We start from the raw sequence: 22,010 nt of genomic DNA, 5'->3' as shown, positions 1-22,010 counted from the left end.
CAGGAGATCTCTAACCTTGGCAATTGTCTGTAGTTCATTGAAAAATAACATGTCAGTAAGATTTTTACAGAACCAAATCCCAAATATTTTAAAAGTGTGGATTGCCATTTAAGTACTGAGTCACCAAAGTGGGAAGGGAGACATAGTGGGTTTAAGGGAAATACCTCTGTTTTGTCTTGCTTTAGGGTATATCCAGAGACCTCCGAGAGCGTAAGGATAATATTTATGATACATGGGATCGCAGCTTCAACATCCTCTGTGAAGATAAGGATATCATCCACTTATGCAGCTGTTTTATAAATATGTACACCAAATTGGAGACCTTTATTTTCAGGTGCAGCATTAAGTAATGTAAGTAAGGATCAATGGCAAGTAAAAAGAGCAGGGGTGAAAGAGTACATCCCTGTCTTGTACCTCGGTGTAAGTCAAATTATGAGGAGGTGGAACCGTTAATCCTAATGTTTGCTTTGGGATTCGTGTAAAGCGCTAGACCATATTAATGAAAGAGTCACCCAGATTATGGGATTTAAGGAGCGCAAGCAGAAAAGGCCAAGACACTTTGTTAAACACCTTTTCAGCGTCAAGAGCAATAGCCGCAGTCAGCAGTGAAGAAAGGCAAGCTTTTTCTAAAATATGACAGAATGTGCAAATGTTGTGTCTCCCGAGGTGCCCTTTGACAAACCATGTTTGGGAGTTATGGATACGTTTGGGTATGTGGCTTTCTAGCCTGCTGGCTAAGATTTTCACAAACATTTTAGCTTCCCTATTTGGAAGAGAGATGGGCCGAAAATTCTTTGCTGCCGAATGGTTGTTGCCCTCTTTGTGGACAACTACTATGGTGGCCTCAGTGGCCGTGCCAGAGACCTTACCATGTAGAGCAAAGTGATCGAGTGTATTTTTAAGATGCTTGACTATCAAGTAGGTACACGTTTTATAGAAAACAATGGGGAAGCCATCGGGGCTGGCTGCCATCCCTGAACGGATGGCTTTTATTGCCTTAACAATCTCCTCAGTTTCTATTGGTTTGTTCAAGCGTGCCCTTTCTTCACCAGAGACTGATTTAGTAGGGAGGAGATTAAGGAACTCATGGCATTTTATTTTATCACAAAACAATTGCAAAGTGTATAGTTTCCTGTAGAACTCTTTAAAAGCCTCAAGACTATCTTTGTTTTGGAATTTATGAGAGCCATCTTGGTCCTTAATGTGAGTAATTTGGTTATTGAGGTTTTTAAATTTAAGGGTGGAGGCAAGTAGCTGAGCCTGCTTTAAGTGTCCTGTCTCCTGAACACAGAGGTGCATCCTCTTGTCAGGTAACCATCTAGCCCTATTATTGAAGTGCCTCAGGTTTGCAGTGGGTATATGTGCCTTGTTTTCCTGCACCCAGGACACCCTTGGATTGCTGATGATGCTTATGTCAATCCTTCTGTAATACGCCTTATGCTTACGCTCATTTTTCACCCTTAAAAAGTGAAGTAGGGAGTGCCTTATTTGGACAGGCAAATATAAATCAGGCAATGCCTTTGCCAAAGTGCTTTCAAAATATTACCAGTGCAGTCTAATGCACATTGACATGGTGTGTGACACCTTAGATGTGGTGCAGAGTGCATCCCTCTAGGGTACCCTTTGGAAAGGGTTGATTATGAAAGAAACTGAAATTACGGCTTGATATTATGTAGACATAGGAACATGAAGACAATGGCAGAAGAATTTGTGGGGTCAGAGACGCAACAGATTGTTACGGTCTTAAAGGGATTTTTACAGTTTTTTTATACATATCTTTATTGGCCTTTGAATATATATTCTTCAAGGCACATCAATGTACAATCAGCAGGTACAGTATTCTTCTTACATGTAGATGTTACAGAGCATAATATTAATGTCGGGCACTTCATACCTCAAGGAGGTGCATATAGGGACGGCATGGTACATTTGGCATGTAATCACTAACATTATTCATACTGACTATTACACAGTTGAGAAACTGGATACATATTCCCATATTTGTTCTTTTCTCAAGTATATTTTCCCTGCAGCACATGGTACCTGAGGGTGGGCAGGTAGCATCACCGCTGTTCAGGGATCTGGTATAATATAAAGTTACCAAACAGGGATGCAAATAAAAAAAGAAAAACCTGCAAACAAGAACTTTTAACTATTTGGCTTAAATGAGTGCGGTATTGACTGTGACTGTAGATCTCATTTAATTTAAAATTGCGTACTGGGTAGGGGGTGAGGGGGCGAAGGAAAGCTCCACCAGGGGGAAACTCTTTAACCTCCATTTCTGATCTTGGCTAGTCTAGTCCGGGGAGTGTTCACTTTCGCTGCTCGTGCTGCTAGAGGAGCTCGGGTATTCCCAGGTATGTAGTGTGTCCTTCCATTGGTCTGCTATTGGATGTTGTTGTAGTCCCATCAACTCTTCTCTACGCAGCGCCCTTTCCTCAGCATTTGCCCAAAGTAGCACCTGCTTCTCCCAAACACTCAGCTCTGGTCCCCCCAGTGCTTTCCACATTATTGCTATGCGCCGTTTGGCAAGTGCGAGGGCCAAGTCTATGAATCTGTTTCCAACCTTACGTTTAGGAGGTCTCGGAAAGAGCACTAATAGACAGACTTCTGCAGCACGCTCAAGCATATGCCCCAGGGTGGTGTTGATTCTAGAGAGTAATTCATGCCAGAATGATTGTATGGTCCCACAGTCCCAAGTCATGTGCAGGAAGTCTGCATCTTCCTGACTGCACCTCGGGCATCTCCTCAGCCCTCACCCAAAGGTGACAAATCCTATGTGGTGTCAGGTATGTCATATGCACATAGTTGAATTGAACATATTTCAATCTAGTATTCCCTGATACTTTCTTAGGGGACTCCAGGACTCTGCTTCACTCCTTGTCAGTTAGTTCCCTTTTCAGATTCCTCTCCCATTTCCCCCGTAATTTCAGCTGCGGAGTCAGAAAAGCCTCGCTCAGGGACACATAAAACCATTTAATATGGGGTCTCACTGTACCCAGGGTGATCAGTGAGTGCAGCTCCCCGTGTGTCTCTGGTTCCACTCTATGCCATCTCCATAGCTGTCCAAACGCTCGTTGCAAGGTCTCATATATAAGGAACTGGCCAGGGGGCAGGCCACATCCCCCTACTAGCTGCGCAAATGGGAGCAACGTCCCTTCTTGGTAACAATCCGCCACGTTCTCAAGTTCCACTGCCGCCCATGGTGCCATCTGCTCCGTGGTTAGACTCTCTGCGGCTCCCCATGTGGCAATCCCACCAGGGGTAACTCCGGGGAGTATTTCAGGGCATCAGGTATCCTCTTGATGCAACGTTTCCAGCACACTGCTGTGGTCTGCAATATCGAGGTATAAAGAACTTTTATTGTATGGTCCAAGAGTTTTGCCAGCAGCAGCCTGCGTTTTTGGCCAGGCACAATCAGGAAGGTTCCTTCCATATTTACTCCTTCCAGCCATTGGGCCAGCCACTGCAGCTGGGCTGCCAATCGATAAAGCTCAAAATCTGGCACTCCCAAGCCCCCTGCCTCTACAGGGCACCTCGGAGTCTGGCGGGATACTCTACATCTGACGCCTCCCCAAACTAAATCTAGTGTTAAGGAGTCTAAAGTGCGAAACCATCCCGTAGACATCATTACTGGCAAGTTGGCGAAATAGTATAGTAAGCGTGGTAACATGACCATTTATGCCAGGGAAGTCCTAGCCATTTTGGGGAGGCGGAACGTGACCCAGAACTGAAGGTTAGACCGGAGCGATCTAAGTGCTTTATCCAAGTTACCGACCCTTAGGTCTTCCAATGAATGTAAGACCTGGATACCTAGGTATGTGAACGGAACTGATGCCCAATTAACATCTGTAGACAGACTAGGGGGCGCTCTAATGGTCCGGCCACAGGGAAAAGTTACGTTTTTATTATTAACCCGCAGACCCGATAGCTCCCCAAATGTCTCCAAGCAGTGTAGAGCTGTCTCCATACCCCTGGTGGCATCGCAGAGGTAGACCAGCAGGTCATCCGCGTAGAGGGAGATGATATGTGTCCTCCCTCCGATCGCCAGGCCCATACCCTTTCCCCCATGTTGGAGTAACTCAGTCAGGGGTTCTATCGCCAAGGTGGACAGAAGCGGTGACAGAGGGCATCCCTGTCGGGTGCCTCATTCTATTTGATATTGTGATGAGATGTTTTTACCAGTCTCGACTCTGGTTGTGGGGCGCGTGTATAATAGTCGCACCCATGCCACCCACTCATCTCCCATACCCAATCGCCTCATAACCGCTAGTAGGTAGTCCCACCCCATGGTATCAAAGGCCTTTTACAGGTCGAAAGATAGAATAGGGGCCTGTCGGAGGAATTGTACCTCCGGGTGGTACAGCACCGAGTACAGGCGTCGAAGGTTATACGAGGTATTGCGGGAAGGGATAAATCCATTTTGGTAGGTATGGATTAGGTTCCGCATGTATGGGAGTAGTCTAAGCGCCAATACCGTACTTAATATTTTAAAGTCAGCGTTGAGCATGGATCTGTAATCTGTAATCTTTTACCCCACCGTCGGGGGCTGCAGTCTTGGGGAGTGGAATCACCAGTGCATCACGAGTGCTCTCTGGCAGGTGCCCCACCTGGAGGGACTCTGCATACAAGGTCACCAATCTTGGGGCCAGTTTGGTTCCAAACTTCCGATAAAACTCCACCGGAAGGCCATCCGGGCCTGGAGTTTTCCCATTGGCCATAGCGGCAATGGCTCCCTGCACCTTCTGCAGGGTCATCGGTCCTCCCAATTCCTCCCTTGCTTCCACATCCAAAGTGCGGAGATTTAACAGTTCAAGGAAAGCTCCAATAAGTGCGCTGGGGGCGCCAGGGGGAGCAGCATAGAGAGTCTTATAGTAGCTCCCTAATAGACCATTAATCTACCCCAAGTCATGTACAGTCAAGCTAGCTGCAGCCCGTACAAGTAAAATCGGGGACCCATGTATTTCCAGCCTAATTAGCCAGGCCAATAGTCGACCATCCTTTCCCTCCTCCCTTTGTGCCCTGTCCATATACATGTTGTGATCGTAGGACCTGAACCTTTCTAGGGTGTCAGCGTATTGCTTGCGTTTGTCCAGAAGTCGTGTATGAGCCTGGTCATCTTGTGCCTGGAGGTTGTCCAGCGTCCGGATTTCTTCCTCCCTAGCCAATAAGTACCTATGGAGGACCTTATGCACTCCCACAGTTTGCCCCACACAATGTCCATGCACCACCACCTTAAATGCCTCCCACTCTATTAATGCAGAGGAAGTGGAGTGTTTGTTATCAGTGAAGTACTCATCTACGAGGGAGCGCAGGGTGCTGGTGAACGGCGCGTCTTCTAGGGACATAGGATTGAGATGCCATGTAGGTATGGGGGGGTCTATCTCCATGCAGCTGGTTTGTCAGTAGCAATGGACTATGATCTGACTGGTTCCGTCCTAGATATTCTGTACCCATAATAAAACCGCTGAGGGAGGGGGAACACCATAAGGCGTCTAGCCGTGTGTGCAGTTGGTGCATCGGAGAGTAAAATGAGTATTCCTGTATCTCCCCATGTTGGACTCTCCATATATCTTTCAATCCCTAATGTAACATCCACTCCCTCAATCCAGCCGCCACCAGGCCGGTTTGAGCCCCGTGCAAGGGAGGGTGGTAGCGGTTCACGTCTACATCTATCACTCCATTGAAATCACCAGCTATTATAACCTGCCCTACCATCATGTTCGCTATTCGAGTAGAAAGATGTGCCATAAATGACAGTTAGTCCTGGTTGGGTGCAAATACGCAGCCCCAGTGTGGTTACTCATCCATATAGCCTCCTCGTGAGAAAGACATATCTGCCCTCCTTTTATCTATAACAGACAGTGTCAGCTCCTAGGTTACTCCAGATCTAACCCAAACTAATACTCCCCATGCATACCCCGAAAAGGATGTAGCATAGACCTGCCCTCTCCAATGCCTACGCAGTCTGTCTGCCTCTGATCTGAGCAGGTGCGTCTCCTGCAGGAGAGCTATCTTCACTCCCCATCTCTTTAAGTAGTTATGTATTTTATGGCGTTTGCACATGATTTGATTTGATTTATATTTGATTTATAGACTTGTAAAGCGCAACGTATGCCCAAAGGCGTCTTGGTGCTAGAGTAGGCAGGAATACTGAACTTTTTGGCGGCCCTGGGAATTTTGGCGTTTCAGTTGGCGAATAACCAAGTTTTCAATAGCTTTCTAAATGACATGAGTGATGTGCTGTTTTTTTATCTGAATTGGTAGGCTGTTCCATGTTTTCGCTGTCCCTAACAGGAAACTTCTGCCCCCCCCAACGGGTCTGCTTGTACCTGCAGATTGACAGTAGTTGAGAATGACCTTACCTTAGATTTCTGGTTGGTATATACCTTTGGAGATGTGTTCTTATATACAAAGGTCCTCTACCCTGTAGGGCCTTATATGCTAGGCATTGTGACTTGAATTTAATTCTCTTTTCCACTGGAAGCCAGTGGAGGTCTCTCAACCGGTGAGAAACTGGTTCGTATTTGGGGATATCTAGAATTAATCTCGCTGCAGCATTCTGCATTCGCTGAAGCTTCAGTAGGAGTTGAGACTGTCACCCCACATATAGGGTGTTACCGTAATCGAAAGGGCCAATGCTGTGACCAATGTCTTCAAAGCATCCTAGGGGATGAAAGGGCTGATTTTCCTGATCATTTTCAGGATGCCCCAAAAAACATGGACCCCGTTCCCTTAATGTTCCACGTAAGGAACTTCAGTGTTTGGCAGTGTGTTGACATCACAGGTGAGGTAGTCCATCTCCTCCCTCCAGCCCTCCCCCAATCCTTCGAAAAGGAAAAACAGTCAGTTATCCGCACCATAAAAATGCCAAGCCATGTACAACAACAAAAAACAGCAGAATAAAGGATCCCAACATGGACCAACTCCCCATTCCCCGAGGAGTGAGGCAACGGCCGTCCGCCCAAACCCTCCATCTTACTACAAAAAGATCAATCAAGGCCCAAACCAGTTACAGTAAGGTGCTTCAGGGGGTCGTGGCTTCATTCGGTATTTCCCAAAAAAGTATCAAATATCAGGGCCTATGCCATGCACCGACCTCAATAATGGTACAACCGGGCCATATCGTCTCCTCAGACCCAATGTGAGTCCGCTCTCATCTCAGCTGCAAGGCACCGATGTAGTTACATGTCTCAGCACAGGATTGACTATATGATCTCATCTGGGGTCTTTGGGGTTACTTGTGGCATTTTGAGGCTGAATCCGAACCTAAACCCCTCTGGGAATGGGACCGTATCTACGAGTGGGACCTATCCTTCCGCATAATCTCGGCCACCGCCTGTAGTGCCGCAGCCCTATCTCACTCTGTCTGTGAGGGGCTTGGCTTCTTTGAGATGTTTCCTGTCAGGCGTCTCTTAGAGCACTTTCCTGTCCGTCTATTCTGGCGGGTCGGCGCCTGCTCCTGCGCAGCTCGGGGGGTCTTCCAGCCAGTCCCATGCAAACGAGGCATCTTTGCAGAAATTTGTCTTTCCATCCACTATTATGCGAAGTCGGCCAGGGAAAAGAGAGAGTACTGAAGGCCCTCCGATCTCAGCGTCTTCTTAACTTCTAAAAAGGAGGTGCAATTTTGCTGCACTTCAGGGGTATAGTCTGGGAATATGGAAACTTTACTGTTATTTACTTCAAACGGGCCATCTATTCGTACCTTGTGCAGAAGTATGTCTCTGTCCCTATAGTGTAATAATCGAGCCACTACTGGTCTTGGAGGTCGGCCTGGTGCCGGTGGACGCGCTGGGACCCAATGTGCCCTCTCCAGGGTGAAGAATTGTGTTTACCGCTCCGGTGCAACCATTGTGCGGAGCAATGGTTCCAAATAGGCCATCATGTTGCCGTTCTCAACCCCCTCAGGCAGGCCCAAAATACGGATGTTGTTTCTTCGGCTACGCCCTTCACTATCTTCTGCCCTGCGCTCCAGGGTTTTAACTCTGTCCCGTAGCTCTGTCACCTGTATGGCCAACGCCTGATGGGCTGGGGATAGCTCCTCAAGGCTCGATTCCACCACCTTCACCCTTTCGTTAAGCTTCTGGTCCTCCGCACGGAGTGGGCCCAATCCCACCGAGACTGCTTATATCTTGATACAGTGTCTCCTTTGTGTCTGAGATTGCCTCCAAAATCTTGGCCAGTTGTTGCTGTATGGGGTCTTCAGGCTGCTGCGCCCCCGCTTTGCTCTGCAATTGTTCCCGTTGTCCCTCCTCTTGTTCTGGGGCAGTCTCGGCTGGCCTTGCCCATCTTCACCCCTCCGATATGGTATTGTCTGGGGTGTCCCTGGTGTCTCCTCTGCTCGACCCTCATGAGGGTGCACTCCCCCCTGTCGCAGGAATGCGATACTCCGCAGGCAACGGGTACGCACAGGGGTGACACCCCCTCTGGTCTTCAACACGTGGGAGTTCAGCACAATGCGCTGCAGTCCCCACAGTATTCACTGGCCCCTCTCCCCCGTGGCTTCCATGTCCCAAGTGGCAGGCCTCAGTCTGGCAGTAGCTGATCCACCAGCTCTGGGTTGTGGTACCAGAGAGAGTGGCGGAGGGCTCCCCAAGTCCATGGCCCCTGTAGAGATTCCCCAGAGCGGGGAGTTAGCTGGCTCTCACCTGTTTCGCACCAGTCACTTGTCAGCAGCTCAGGGACTCCTCACTACTTGCATTTCGTCACTGGGCTGCCCAATCCATGTGTGCTCAGGTCACTGCATCTTCTTTCCCAAGGGCCTCAGTGGGGCCCCTCCAAGGTGCCACTTGCCGCATCTCGCGGCCACAGATCGCTCCGCCACCCCCGCTCAGACCAGGGGGTACTGCCAGGCAGGCCCCACCTCAAGCTAGGGCACCGTGCTGCACTCGACTATAGCCAACTGCTCCAACCAGGCCTCACAAGTCCGGGACCCAGACCGGGCATCTCCTTCAGCTTTCTTGCGGCTCAGGTCACCACACCCCTCAGCTCATAGAGCCACTTGTCTCCTCGTGCCACATCCATTCTTCAGATCGCCTCCAGTGGCTTAAAGCGACCAGGGCTATTTTCAACATTCCCAGCCATCCACCATTTTGGGTTTCAATAGTCTCGGTCAGGGTATGGTGGGGTGGAGGCCACAGACGTAAGGCAGGCGCAACACTGCTCAGATCAGCCCCCTGGTCCGCCTTCGCGATCCCTCCTGGTCCGGACCCAGTGTTCCTCCGTGGTCACGGCCCTACCGCCGAGCTTTGTCTCCCAGGGGGACGGCAGTTCCACCGCTATCACCTTGCTTGCGCCGCCTCCCAAAGCAACCAGTTCAAGCCCCCTGCGGGTACTTGCTCACCCGTCAGGAGTCACAATCCAGTGCTAGTCCAGATATTGTACTCGGCAGCGGCAGGCTCCAGGATCAGCTTGGCCCAGCCACAATGGGATTTTTACATTCAAAACGTATTTTATGTTATTTCCATTTATATAGCACACATCCTCTGTTGAAATGGTCTCATAGCACTATTGGCAGTCCTGTGACTTTCCAACTGATTTATAAGTTGCCATTGCAGACAGTCTCATTCAGATGATGTTTTATCTATTGGTAATGTGTTCTGGTCCTGTTCTTGGTTATGCGGCTCTGTCAAAGTACTTGAGCTCTGTGTGTAGGACATTGTTGTAGAAAAAATAAAAAAGCAGAGGGCTTCTCGCCTTGGCTGCGCATATTCTAGGTCAGTAGACCAACTGATTTTCCACTGGAAAGATGTGCTTGTGGAGATTGATTTTATGATTGTGACTGGTGTTGGATAGCAAGATAGCCAAGTCTATTGCCTAGCATATTCTTGTTGAGTGTTTGTCAGGTTCTGTTCTTTGTTCAATAGTGTGAAGTGTACCATAAGGTGAGTGTTGTGAACACGATGGTGGCCAACTTTGTGGCATATCTGATTTGTTAGATATATTCAAGCTATTTAGTTTAACGTATTATGTTGGACTTCTGTTTTTTTGGGGTTAGAGGTATTGTAAGCCGCGTGATAGGCAGTTATATGACGTACACGAGCAGTGGGTGAAGATTAAGTCTAATATGTTCTTTTTGAAGTTTGTGTGTGTGGTTTCTTTTTTTCACCAAAAACTTGTATTGTGTTTTTAGAAATAACATCATACATATCTTAACACATTGTACTAGGACTGTTCATGAAAAAGAACAGCACGTCACCTTTAAACCATTTCCACCCCCCTGTGGGTAAGCGAACTACCTGTCCCTTCATAAGTACAATAATCCATTGTTAGCCAAAATTCGTAGAACACCAATATCTCAAACCTAATAAGCTTTCAAACTGTGTGGGCTGATGACTTCGTTTTTTTTGTCTGATTATGAAACAATAATGAGTGCAAGCAGTTAGAGATAGTATATAACCTTTACAATGCCATAATTGCATTGCCATACCTTTACCACAATTTAATTGTAAAACAAAAAACATAACACGTTTAAGGCATGCCATTACAACACATTACTATACAGTGCAAGTCGTTACCACCTATAAGGACGTAAAGGTAAGTTGGGGTTACCCTACCCTAAAAAAACAAAATTTGAGGGTTTTTAATATGGGTTTGCCATTTGTGAGACGATGTAGGATTATGGACTAAGGGGTAGAAAGGGGAGTTGGGGATTTATCCCCCCAAAAAATAAAAATAATATGGGATTGGGGTATTTGGACAGATGAGTTAAGGAGTAAAAATGGAGGTTATCTCCCCTCCCCCACCACCCCACCCAAAAATAAAATAAAGGCTTTAAGGGCTTTTAATGAGTTTAGCTTTTTGACAGATGTAGGGTCATAGGTTAAGGGATAAAAGGGGGAATTAAGGATTTTACCTCTATAAAGAAGTGAAATAATTGCTATTTCAAAGTCAATCACCATTTCCTCAGGTTTTTTGTTATTGCTTGTTTCTTTTATAAATGTTAAAAATTCTGTATACGTAGGTGACTGGTTATCTGGAAGTTAAGCATACAGTGTTAGCATGGTAGCATTATTAATTTTAGAGTGAATTCGTAAATGTGGGAAAACTGATGGGGTTGTGTTTTATATGTCCCATACATTATCCAAATTTCACTATTTTCTAAGGTTACTATGTAAAGGAGAGTTCTAAAAATGTGTATTCTCTTTAGAGGGTTGAAATTATTATAAAGAGGAAATAGTTCATGATTATAGGTTTCTGTGAGATGTTCAGGTATGTCGATATCACTAAACTTTTTGGGTTGGGGAGAATGAACTTTACTTTTCTGTCTTTTTAAGCCTATTATTCTTCTCAAATTAGGGGAGGCAGGCACTGCTCCGGCATCGTACAAATAGATATTTCTGTACATCTCCACCGGTACTACACTAGAGGGCTCAGTGGGCCTCTTAGCTAATATCTGTATTTATTGTATATTTTCTCTAACTTCGATTTCAGTTGCAGATGCAGAGTGGTTATGCTGTGAGGCTTGTTCAATATATTTCCCCAGAGTAAACTATCTAGCCCTGTAACTGGTAGAGAAATAGAGAGTTGTGTTTTTGCTGTTTAGTTTAACTGCTTTAATTTGCCTCAGTGATGGTTTTTCTCTCTTCCTTTTTTCAATACACCTGTGAATTCGAATTTTATATAGGTACCTATGAGGTAGGAGTTAACTATGTAGTGAGTTAGATGTTGCGTTGTTAGTTGGTAGCATTACTATTTTGTTCTTTGAAGTAATTTTTTGATTTTGTCAATGATATACTTTATTTCATTTGTAATGTGCTATTCTCCTCTAGTGTTTGTTTTTCTGCAAAGGAAGCATTTTTTTCAGAAATGTTGGATGCCTTATTCATTAACCTAAAAAATCTTAAAGATTTTATATTTTTTATTTTCCTAAGTAAATAAATATGTTAACTTATTTAATTTTTAGATAACACATGTATTTACCTTTGTTACTTGAATGTTTTGTGAAGATTATTTTTTAGGATCTACAGAACAAGTTATCCATTAAAAGTAGAATAAATTCAACCCCAAAAAGTACAATTATTCGACGTATAGTGCTTTGACTGTTATGCTACTCTATATGGATGTCTTTTATCTTTCATAGAGTTTTTAATTTATTTATACTTGTGTTGAATTGTGAAGTGTGGTAAATTGCAATGTTTGCTTGGAAGCTCATACTTTTCAGTAAGCCATCCTGTTACCTCAATGGTCACAAAATTGTGACAGGTGTCCTGTATATGTTTTTCCACTTGTAACCATTACTATTGTAAAAACACTATTCGGAACGCACATTTTGGATGCTATCAAAACATGACTAAAACATATTTTTAGGTCGAGCCTAGCGCAGCGCGCATGCGCTGCTCTGCGAGGCTTCTTGTAAGTACTCTAAACTACTCTGTGTGGGTCTGACTCCCCCAACTCATGTAGTTGTCTTTTGCATGTGTCTTTCAATAATGAAAGCACGCAAATGGCTAAAGGCAGGCGCATGTCCCACCTCTTTTGTAATGTTTGCTCCCACAGCGTTTTGCTTTCGGGAGCGAGCAGCGGCGCGCAGGGCGGAAGCTGCATTCCCCGTAGGTCAGGTTACCGTCCTTTCTCTTTCGCTTACAACCTGGTATTTTACTGCCAGCGCCACCTTTCACACGTATCATTCAGGTTAGCGTGCTTTCTCTTAAGCTTGCAATCTGGTCTTTTAATGCCAGCTCTGCCATTCACACGTAACATGGGGTGTGATCCACCCGTGCCCTACAAAATTAGCCTTTCACAAGAACCATTGTGACTTGTGACCAACTCTGCCCAGCCCTACCAGCCTTTCACCAATAGCAGCTTGACTTGACACTCCTTACTCTTTCAGAGGCTCGGGCCTAATATGACTCACTTTTCTTCAAGCGTTTGCTCAATACATTGGCCCCAGACTGGCTGGACACCGACTCTGCCCCTACCCTACTATTTTTCGTAGGCAGCAGCTGGACATACACACCAACAAAACCCACTACACCCATACATCCCACCAATACACATCATATCACAACTCACCACTACATTCCACACCATGCCACTACCCTTACGTCACTACACTAAGCACAACTTGCACAAAAACTTTAAAGTATTGAACACAGCAGCCACATTGTTCTACAACATACCTTAAAATAGATCTCACTAAATACTTATAATGTGCCAAAGGCGAGACCTATTGGCTATGCCAATGCTTGTTTTATTGGTAGCTCCTTAAAATGTGCATTTCGACCTTCATTGGTGTGAGACAATATTGTTTGGACTGATTTTTTACAGTCATTAAATATAATCATGTACTCTGTGTTCCTATTACATATTTTATCAATCCATTATGTTTTTAAACTCGTTGTAAAAACTTTTTGTAAAAACGTTTTTTAGGTGTAAATTACATAGATGTATATTAATACACATGGTAAATGCATATTTGGTTAAAAAAACAAGTTTTAAAGTACCACAATGTGATGATATCCATGGGAAGAACTGATATTCTTTAGAGAAACAGCACCAGGGTATATGCGGAAGGGAGACGGTGTTATGACTCTACACCAGCATTGCTCATTCAGTGCCCACTCAAGTCATCGAAGGAGCTTGACCTCCTCCCCCAGCTCAGAAACTAATGAAGAAGTCACCTTGTCCCACAAACTGGCAATAGGTTCTCTACATATCCTCTTTTTTTATCCCAGTGAAATGCCATATTTATATAGTCAGGCCATCTCACCATTTTGTGTGTATTGTTTGTTAATGGTTGGTACTGTTGCCAGCCAAGTGATAGGCACATGGAATACCTGCGCTTTGTTACAAATATGTCTTATGTTGTGTTTAACATGTAATGTTGTGCACTAAAGTGTCCTGTGAGAATAATACAGACAGTACAGTATATCACGTGATTCCTGAGATGGCTATCATTAAGTCGCAATGAGTATGGGCAGTTAAGTATGATCCAGCATTTTCCTATGTGGGTGGGCATTATATTGACGTATTAGACAGCACATGCATGCTTAATTAAAAAATCATAACATACCACTGCTCCCATTGTGTATTGCACTGCTTCTGAAGGTTCATTACATTTGGTTACGTGGTAGGCTAATTTATTGATTAATGAGGCCAGCCAGACTGTGTTTCAGTTATGTTCAAATGCAGGGAATTGTAGAGAAGTTAAATGCTATTCATAACGAATACGAGTGACCCTACTAGTCTCCACTCACTAAGGTTGACAGTTCCCTAAAAAACAACCCCATTTGCCACAAATTAATAAATCACTGTAACAATAAATATTACAACTGCTGTAGAGTCGAAAAACATGGATTCACTTAAATTCTGTATTAGTCAGATTTATTTGACCAATTTTCAGGGTTCATGTTAAAGGAGCAATTACTGTACATCACTTCACATTACATTCTAAACATTCATTAACAATCATTATTATTTACAAAAAAATCTGTTCAGTATACTATCCATATCATAATAATGTTTAATTCATTTATATTAATACACAGTGAAGTGATTCCGAAAAAAATATCAATGTGATTATATGAAGTTGATGTTGTATCTAGCAATCTCTACTCACTGCGGTAATATTACAGTACAACCAACATGTGTTTTGTGGCTTAAATGTTCGCCCCTTTTCAGGGCTTTAGTGAATTATGGAATAAACGGTCAAATACTGGCTATGAATCACTTCCCAAAGGTCTCATTAAACTAGGTCTCCTCTCATTGTATTCTGTGGATTCATCTCCCCAATGTTCACGCAATAGCAACTCTTCGTTGACAAAATGGATCAACACAATTTTTTCTCCATATAGTTAAAGCCCATATATATATATACACCTTCACACAGTTGTATTGCCCCTCACGAGTTCATCATTAACTGGAGAAGGCAGATGTGAGCAGAGGACTTTGGAGAATAATGAATCTTTGACGAATTATGTGGATGACTTTAGTCCTCTGGGGTAACACAACAGTGTGAAGGTGTATATGGGCTTTAACTATTTGGAGAAGAACTAGTGTTACTAGTTGTAAAATGTATTGTTACAGTGGTTCAGTTTATAATCTTACTTGTGTCTGTAACACATAGATTAGACAAAAATAAACAAGAATGCTGAGCAATGTGATCTCTGCCTCGAGTGTGGACATAAAGATACTTCTCGTAAATGCCCTTTGTGAATTCACAAATTCAAGTTAAGACAAAATGTTTAAGTTTACCTCTGTGAATCGGACCCTAGGAGTTTACAGATGGATTGTTAATACACTGTGTTAAAGCATATTGCCATATATTTTATTACATGGAATCTCACAAATTACCATAGTAGGCAAGAGTTGTGTAACCCCCTTAGTCAAACCCTGGGCTAGTCCATGCCAGGCCCTCTTCGGAGGGCCTGATGCATGTAGTTGTGTGCCAGGCCCTGTAATAAAAAAATTCATATAAATACATTCATATATATATAGAGAGAGAGGGGCAGTGGTTAGCCCACTCCAGTCATTGGCTCCATTGCGCTCCCATGTCATCTTGCCCGATAACGTGCACATTTCACTGAAAATAAGTACGCTGCAGTGCCACGGAATAGTAGGCGAGTTCTTCAGTGTTCCATTTCTTCTTTTATAGTCACTTTTCATTTCATTCCTTCTCCTCATACTTTGTTGGGGTTTATTTGCAAGTCAGGACGGAGACAGTGCAACTGGTCACACCCTTGCTGCTTCAACTGCTGTGCCCCTCATACTGTGTAGACACTTCTTCCAGATTGGGCAGCCATTTTGGAAGTTATTGTCCATAGTGCAACACTGTTTTACCATTACAAGTTGCCCACCAGTTCAGAAGAAGTATGTGGATCTGTACAACAATTATATACTATGCACAATACTATTCCAAGATGGATGCCATGATGTTTACGGAGTGGTCACCTTGGAGTGGTATTGTGCATAGTGAATCTATGTTTTACTGTTTCAAGATGGCCAGTACATTGCTTTTAAACTTGTCAGTCAAGTTGGAACTTTAAAACAATGAAACACTATGTACAATACGGTTGCACAGCCCACTTAGATATTTCACTTTATTTATGCCTCCATATTTCCGCAGTGACATTTTCTTTTTTCTACTTTTATTCTTTTATTTTGCATTTGTCGGTGGGCTGATGAACAGATGTATAAGTGCAAGAATGATTGACAGAGTGCATCTATGAAGATGATGTATTGAGCACCCAAACTCACCAGTCACTGAAGGAGCAGTTTCATCTCCAGGCCAGGCCAATTGGCATTATCAGCAACTGTTTTTGTGTTGTGCTATTTGAAAACAGAATCATATATTCCTGCATATTACAGTATTATTGTATAAGTGGGTAGCGACATATTTTATAAACAAATGTCCATGTTGTAGTACCGTTAGCCTCAAATATGCTAGCTAAATGTCATAGTTCTAATAGGTCCAGGTCGCATGTTATTCATGGTTGTACATGTGCACATTTCTTCAGAGGATAACCTCGTTCAGTATTGTATTCATAAATGATGTGTTTTCCTCATGGACATCTTCCGCTTCCCTCTGGGAAATGATCCTGCCACCTTCTCATTTGATACGTTTTTTTGCTGAAAGTAACTAGTTTCTGATACATGATTAGGTTCCATAGACTTGTATTGAGAGAAAACTAATAGATAAGCCAACCAAAATGTTATGTATTTTAGCATTATGCTCCAAGTGACCCTTTTCTAGCACTAAACGCAAGTTAGACTTTGGGCTTCCCGACGTGTTGTGTTTTATTTTTTAACAGCCAATGGGGCTATAAGCCTAATTAGTAATCTGGGTCTGTTGGTTTGTGCATTCTAGCTGGTAAACATCAGGCCTAGTATTTGTATCTCCCCTCAGATAAACACCGCCATCTTCCTTTTATACATCTCCTGTCAAGTATGCACATGCTGTCGGCTAAACACCAGAGTCTGACGTACTGCCAAGCCCAATGTGTGCCAATTTTCACCAGTCTCTACTTTTTAATCTGTAGCAATTGGCATTTTGGGGCGTGCAATTTTGTTTTTCCTTTTGCAAGAATAGGCCTACAAGTCTGAGCAAGCAAAATGCCCTTGGTTAAAAAGACAGGACTGGTTGAAGGAGTCACGCCTGACATGAGGCACCTTGGCAGCTTTGGAGGTATGTGTCCTGTCAGACAAACACTTGACTGCGTTCTGCTTCTTGTGAAACTCTTGGGCGGATTCCATTTAGTCACCCCAAACCCTGCGGCTGGGAAGTTTAAGGGCAAGTCCAGCCTGTTTTTTCTTTCAATGTATGGAAAGTTTTTGTTCTTTCGTGTTTTGTTATTTTGGTTATTTTTAGGTTCAGTGGTTATCAGTGAGGGTGGGAAAATCCTTTTTTGCGGCATCAGTGTGTTTTATAACCATTTTTGTTTTGTTTTGTTTTTTAACTCTGTCGTTAGCAAGCCCTCAGCTCACATAGCGCACTGTTTTTTTTTTTTACACAGTGTCCATGTTTAAGATGAAAAAGCTGCTCCATGATTGTGGGATATTAAGTTACCAATAGTTGGAGGGCAATAGATCCTCTCAATCATAAACCCTATATAAAGTACTGAAGTGAGTACATCTCTAGGTCATGAGGTAGTTTGTTTCCTGTCCTTCATTTTCCTTTAATAAATCATTTGAAAAAGGTACTCTGAACCAAAACTCCACCTCCCAGACAACAAGTAAGATATCTTAGTGTGTTAATCCTTGCTGCTGAAACTCTTACCTGCATGCAGGTCTGGCTGTTTAGATGGGGGGCTATATTGAAAATCTTTTAAGATTTGAAAATGTTTGTGTACACAACAACTAAAAGGAAACAATATGTATGTCGATGAGAAACTATGAGAGGTTTTCAAACTGCCAAATTATGCGGCATATTTACTAAGAAGTGCCGGAGTGCGGTATTAGCCTTCCTGGCATAACGCTGCACTCCGCCACTTCTGAAACACAGGGCTGCACCATATTTACAACAATATGGTGCAGCCCTGCGTTTCCTCCTGCTCTGGCGCTAAATTTAGCAGCCAAACGCGAACGCCGACACCCTTGCACCATAGTGCAAGGGTTTCTGCGTTGAGGGGAAGATTGTTTATGTGCAGGAAGTTCTCCCTTCCTGCACAAAAACAATATTTAAATGGCGTTTTGTAACTTCTGTGTGCTGCTTCATGTAGCACACATAAAAATTGCAAAACGTCATTTTTTTAAATGATTGTTTATGTGCAAGAAGAGACACCCTCCTGTCCATAAACAGTCAATGGTGTGTTGCTGTTTCTATGTGTGCTGCACAACGAAGCACATATAGTAACAGCAAAAACGAGGAGAAATTAAACATTTCTCCTTGCTTCACCAGGTTAAGACCAGGTTTTCTCTGGTCTTAATTTTGGCATTGCCTCCTATTTACGCCTCCCTTTTAAATAGAGGGCAGCGTCCAAATCAATGGGTGTTGCAGTGGAACATCCACCACGACCCCCATTGCCCTTTCACGCTATAGCGTTAAAGGGTGCCTTATTTACAAGGCAGCGTTAAGCCACGTTAATGCTGCTTTGTAAATAAGGCGAAACCCATATCGCCACTACAGCGTCCTGAAAAGTGAGGCTGCGGTGGCAATAGGGGCTTGTAAATATTCCCCGATGAGTCAAAGGCAAAGCCAATAGGTTTGATGATTATGGCATGCTGTTGTTAGCTTTGCCAGTACTAGAATCAGAAAGATGGCTGCTACAGAAAAATAAGGAACACTTTTTTCAGTTACATACATTTTAGGTACAGACTAGAGAAGATTTTAGTCGTCACACCAGCCCCTTGTAGTAAAACAAATCATATATGAATAATACATACATATATATATGTAGCGGGGCTTTCATTTAGTCATCTTCATTCATCTATCTCTTAAATTGTCATTCATATTTTCATCCACCCACCACAGCATACACTGTGGGTCAGTCCACTTTGGCCATTGGCTGGCTCTCTTGCACTGTGAGTGATCGCATTTCCCCTATAACACGTGCACATTACCTAAAACGTAGTGCATTAAATTGTTATGGGTGATAGGCCGATCTCTTTTATGCAGTATTTTCTAAGCATACTTTTATTTACTTTGTTTTCTTTTTGTCACTTGTTAACTCTAAAGATGATTGCTTACGCTTTAAAAAAATACATTTTTAAAAAAAAAACAGGGTTGCCAAGAACACATTTTTGGGACATTGCCAATGCTTGTTGTCAGATGATTTTTTTCAGCTCACTGTTGGATAATGCCTCATTACAATGGAGGTGGAATGACACATCCAAACAATCAATACAAAAATGGTCAGACTGATTGTCCTGTGGATTGAGCCAAGATGTGATTGACAATGTCTCAAACCCACAGCTGGAGGTTCCAGGCAGAAAAGGTCAATGGCTGAAGGAGGCTGGCCCAAAATCCCCTAGACTACTAGAGTATAGATTTCTACATACCTGCCACGCACGGCACATGCACAATACAATTCAAACCAAAAGATGAGGTGCTGATCCACTCGCACCTGTCACTTGTGCTTGTCAGGTTCCACAGCAAGCGTACCTTGGCGAATGCATTACTAATGCTATAGTGGTAAAGCAAGTGAAGGTGAGACCATTAAATAAGGGCAACGGCTCTGCATAGATTTTTATATTAAGTCTAAACTATGAGCAGAGCTACTGGAATTATGCAATACTGCAGCTTTTTTCACATAATTGTGGATTTGCCTCATTCGCCACATAATCCATCACCTGCTACATAACCTGCAGACTATAACCCAAAAAAATTGTCTCTAGCTCAAACGGATCAAAAATTACTAAAAATGTGGCGAAATGTTGGCGCACAGTGGAAGGCCCTTAGCAAAGGTTAACTGGTCGTCTCTTGGTTGCTTATTTCCATATTTGGTTGTTAAGCTGATACTAATGATGTGAAATGTTTTCCCAGACGATATTACCATGTGTAAAACTTACAAAGTAATGAAGTAATACTATTTTTTAAAGTGCCACATTATGCCACATTATTTGCCTTTCCTTGCCACATAATTTAGTCAGCAATGCTGCATGATGTGATGCTCACCTGCTGCATAATTCCAGTGGCCCTGACTATGACATGACACCAGAAATTTCCAGTCAACTTTTCTTGACCTTCCTTTCTTAGCAATATATCTGACTATCTGACCTTATATTCCCTGAGGCCTTTGACGTCAAGGGTTGTCACGCTTACACCCATGCCTTCGTACCTGACATTGATAGATGTGTCCTGTTGGTGACGGACAGTGCCTGGACCCGCTGTAAGCCAGCAGCAGATGCTATACAAGACTGTGACACCATCCATAAAACCACACCACTTGCCGAGCAGTTTCTTTCAGCGCCTCCTTCTTACAGTTACAACTGAAACATTTTGGCTACTTTGTCTGTTGGTAAAGTGTCACCGTGACAGCTACTCCACACTAAAGTCCACAGCCGAAATCTTGGATAAGAGTGGTGGAAGTGATTTGCAGGAGTAACTGTTTGTACTGTAATCTGTGGTCGCATTACTAAATGCTTTCCTGTCGCTTGGAAGCACAGGTGAGTAGTTGCTGCTTCTGGAGTGCATAGATAGGGGGAGGGTGTTGGCCGAAGTGATATTTACTAGTGTTCATTATTTTGTGTCGTCTGTGAGGCCCAGAGAGTGTGTGCTCACGACATGTCGCGGTGGCGTGCACGTGCATCTTTCGAATGTAGTTTTCAGCAAAGGAATGCGAGGGGGCGCAGGGGCAGCTTATGCAACCACTCACTGTTGTGCACAAACGCCAGGTCTTTGTTTTCAAGCGAAATCTAATTAGGTTTCCCCCTCTCTCTGTCGCCTGTGCAGGTGTAGTGCTTGGTTTTCCGGGCAGTTCCGCTAGCAAAGGCTTCCGTGAAGATCCAGACGTGCCAGGACTCTTCTACCCTTGTCCAGACTCGCCATGTCCGCCGTACCCAGAAGTGGAAGAGATGTTCCTATTGGCCAAGCAGGGGAAGAGCCAGCGGTCCCAGCTCTGGAGCTACGAGCAGGTGTGCGAGAGTAACCTGCAGCTGCTCGAGCTGGACCCCAAGCGAGCCAGTGACGGGAAGACGTACGTGCTGCCGGAAGGTGGGGTGAAAGCAGGGCTGAGTGGAAAAACTGTCCTTTTACACCCAGGTTCCGGCCTAGAGCATCAAGCATGGGCTTAAGTGAGGCAAAAAAAAACAGGGCTATGCGAACAAAAAGTTTCCACTCACAACCAGGGCTGTCATTGAAGCAGGGGAGCTGATAGCAACTCTATGAAGAAAATCGATCTTATGACAACCAGGCCAAGCACAGGGCATGGAACGGCAAACGGAATGTTTCAATTTGGAACGGTGCGGAAACTTACCAACTCTGGCCTTGCTTAGCTCATCCCATTTAAGAAGGAGGCCCTAAAACTAGCCCCATGGGCAAAGGTGCAAAAGCACCGCTGTGATGAAACATTGTCAGACACGATTAATCAAAGTTCATACTACAGTACCCAGCTGGGACAGCGCAACGCACAGTGCACACAACAGCCTTCTATGACACAGTCTGAATTTGGGCATCGCACCAAGGGAGCAAACTGAAAATTTGGCCGTGAATGAAACTACCGGGGTTTACATTCGCCTGGCTTAAGGTGCCTACCTCGGCGAGAGGACCATGAATTTTTAACTGTGCATTAAAACCGGATGGGTTTTTGTGATTAATGCACGGGATTTAAGTTTGTTGTCATCATGGATTTGGGATGGATTTTTTAAATTTGATTTATTATTACCATGCATCAGATTGGGGGGCGAAAGCCAGGAACTTCACGCATTCATCTTACCACAAAACATTATTTTTACAGGTCGGTTCAAGTTGAGCCATCAGGCAGTATACCCAAAATCTACCCACTCCACCCTACCCTACCCCAATCTACCCCTCCACTCTAGTCTACCCCACTCTAATCCACCCCACTCTACTCCAATCTACCTACCACTCCACCCAACTCCACTACAATCTACCCCATACTAGCCCACTCCAC

At 44.0% G+C, this 22,010-nt stretch overlaps 1 protein-coding gene across 2 annotated transcripts in view; it reads left to right on the top strand.

Annotated features, from left to right (window-relative positions):
- ACTMAP (actin maturation protease) overlaps positions 1 to 21,702 on the top strand; it is a 222,185-nt gene extending 200,483 nt beyond the window's left edge. For both annotated transcript variants that reach the window (XM_085625776.1, XM_085625775.1), the window contains exon 7: positions 20,831 to 21,702. In XM_085625776.1, coding sequence (XP_085481902.1) covers positions 20,831 to 21,171 — 341 coding nt within the window. In that variant the 3' untranslated portion in view covers positions 21,172 to 21,702. The remainder of the gene's footprint in view (positions 1 to 20,830) is intronic.
- Positions 21,703 to 22,010: the final 308 nt, after the last annotated feature.

This window comes from Triturus cristatus, chromosome 9 (assembly GCF_964204655.1).
Source record: "Triturus cristatus chromosome 9, aTriCri1.1, whole genome shotgun sequence".
Taxonomy (NCBI): domain Eukaryota; kingdom Metazoa; phylum Chordata; class Amphibia; order Caudata; family Salamandridae; genus Triturus; species Triturus cristatus.
The sequence above is the reverse complement of the archived record's forward strand: the minus strand, read 5'-3'. Positions and strand labels throughout refer to the sequence as shown.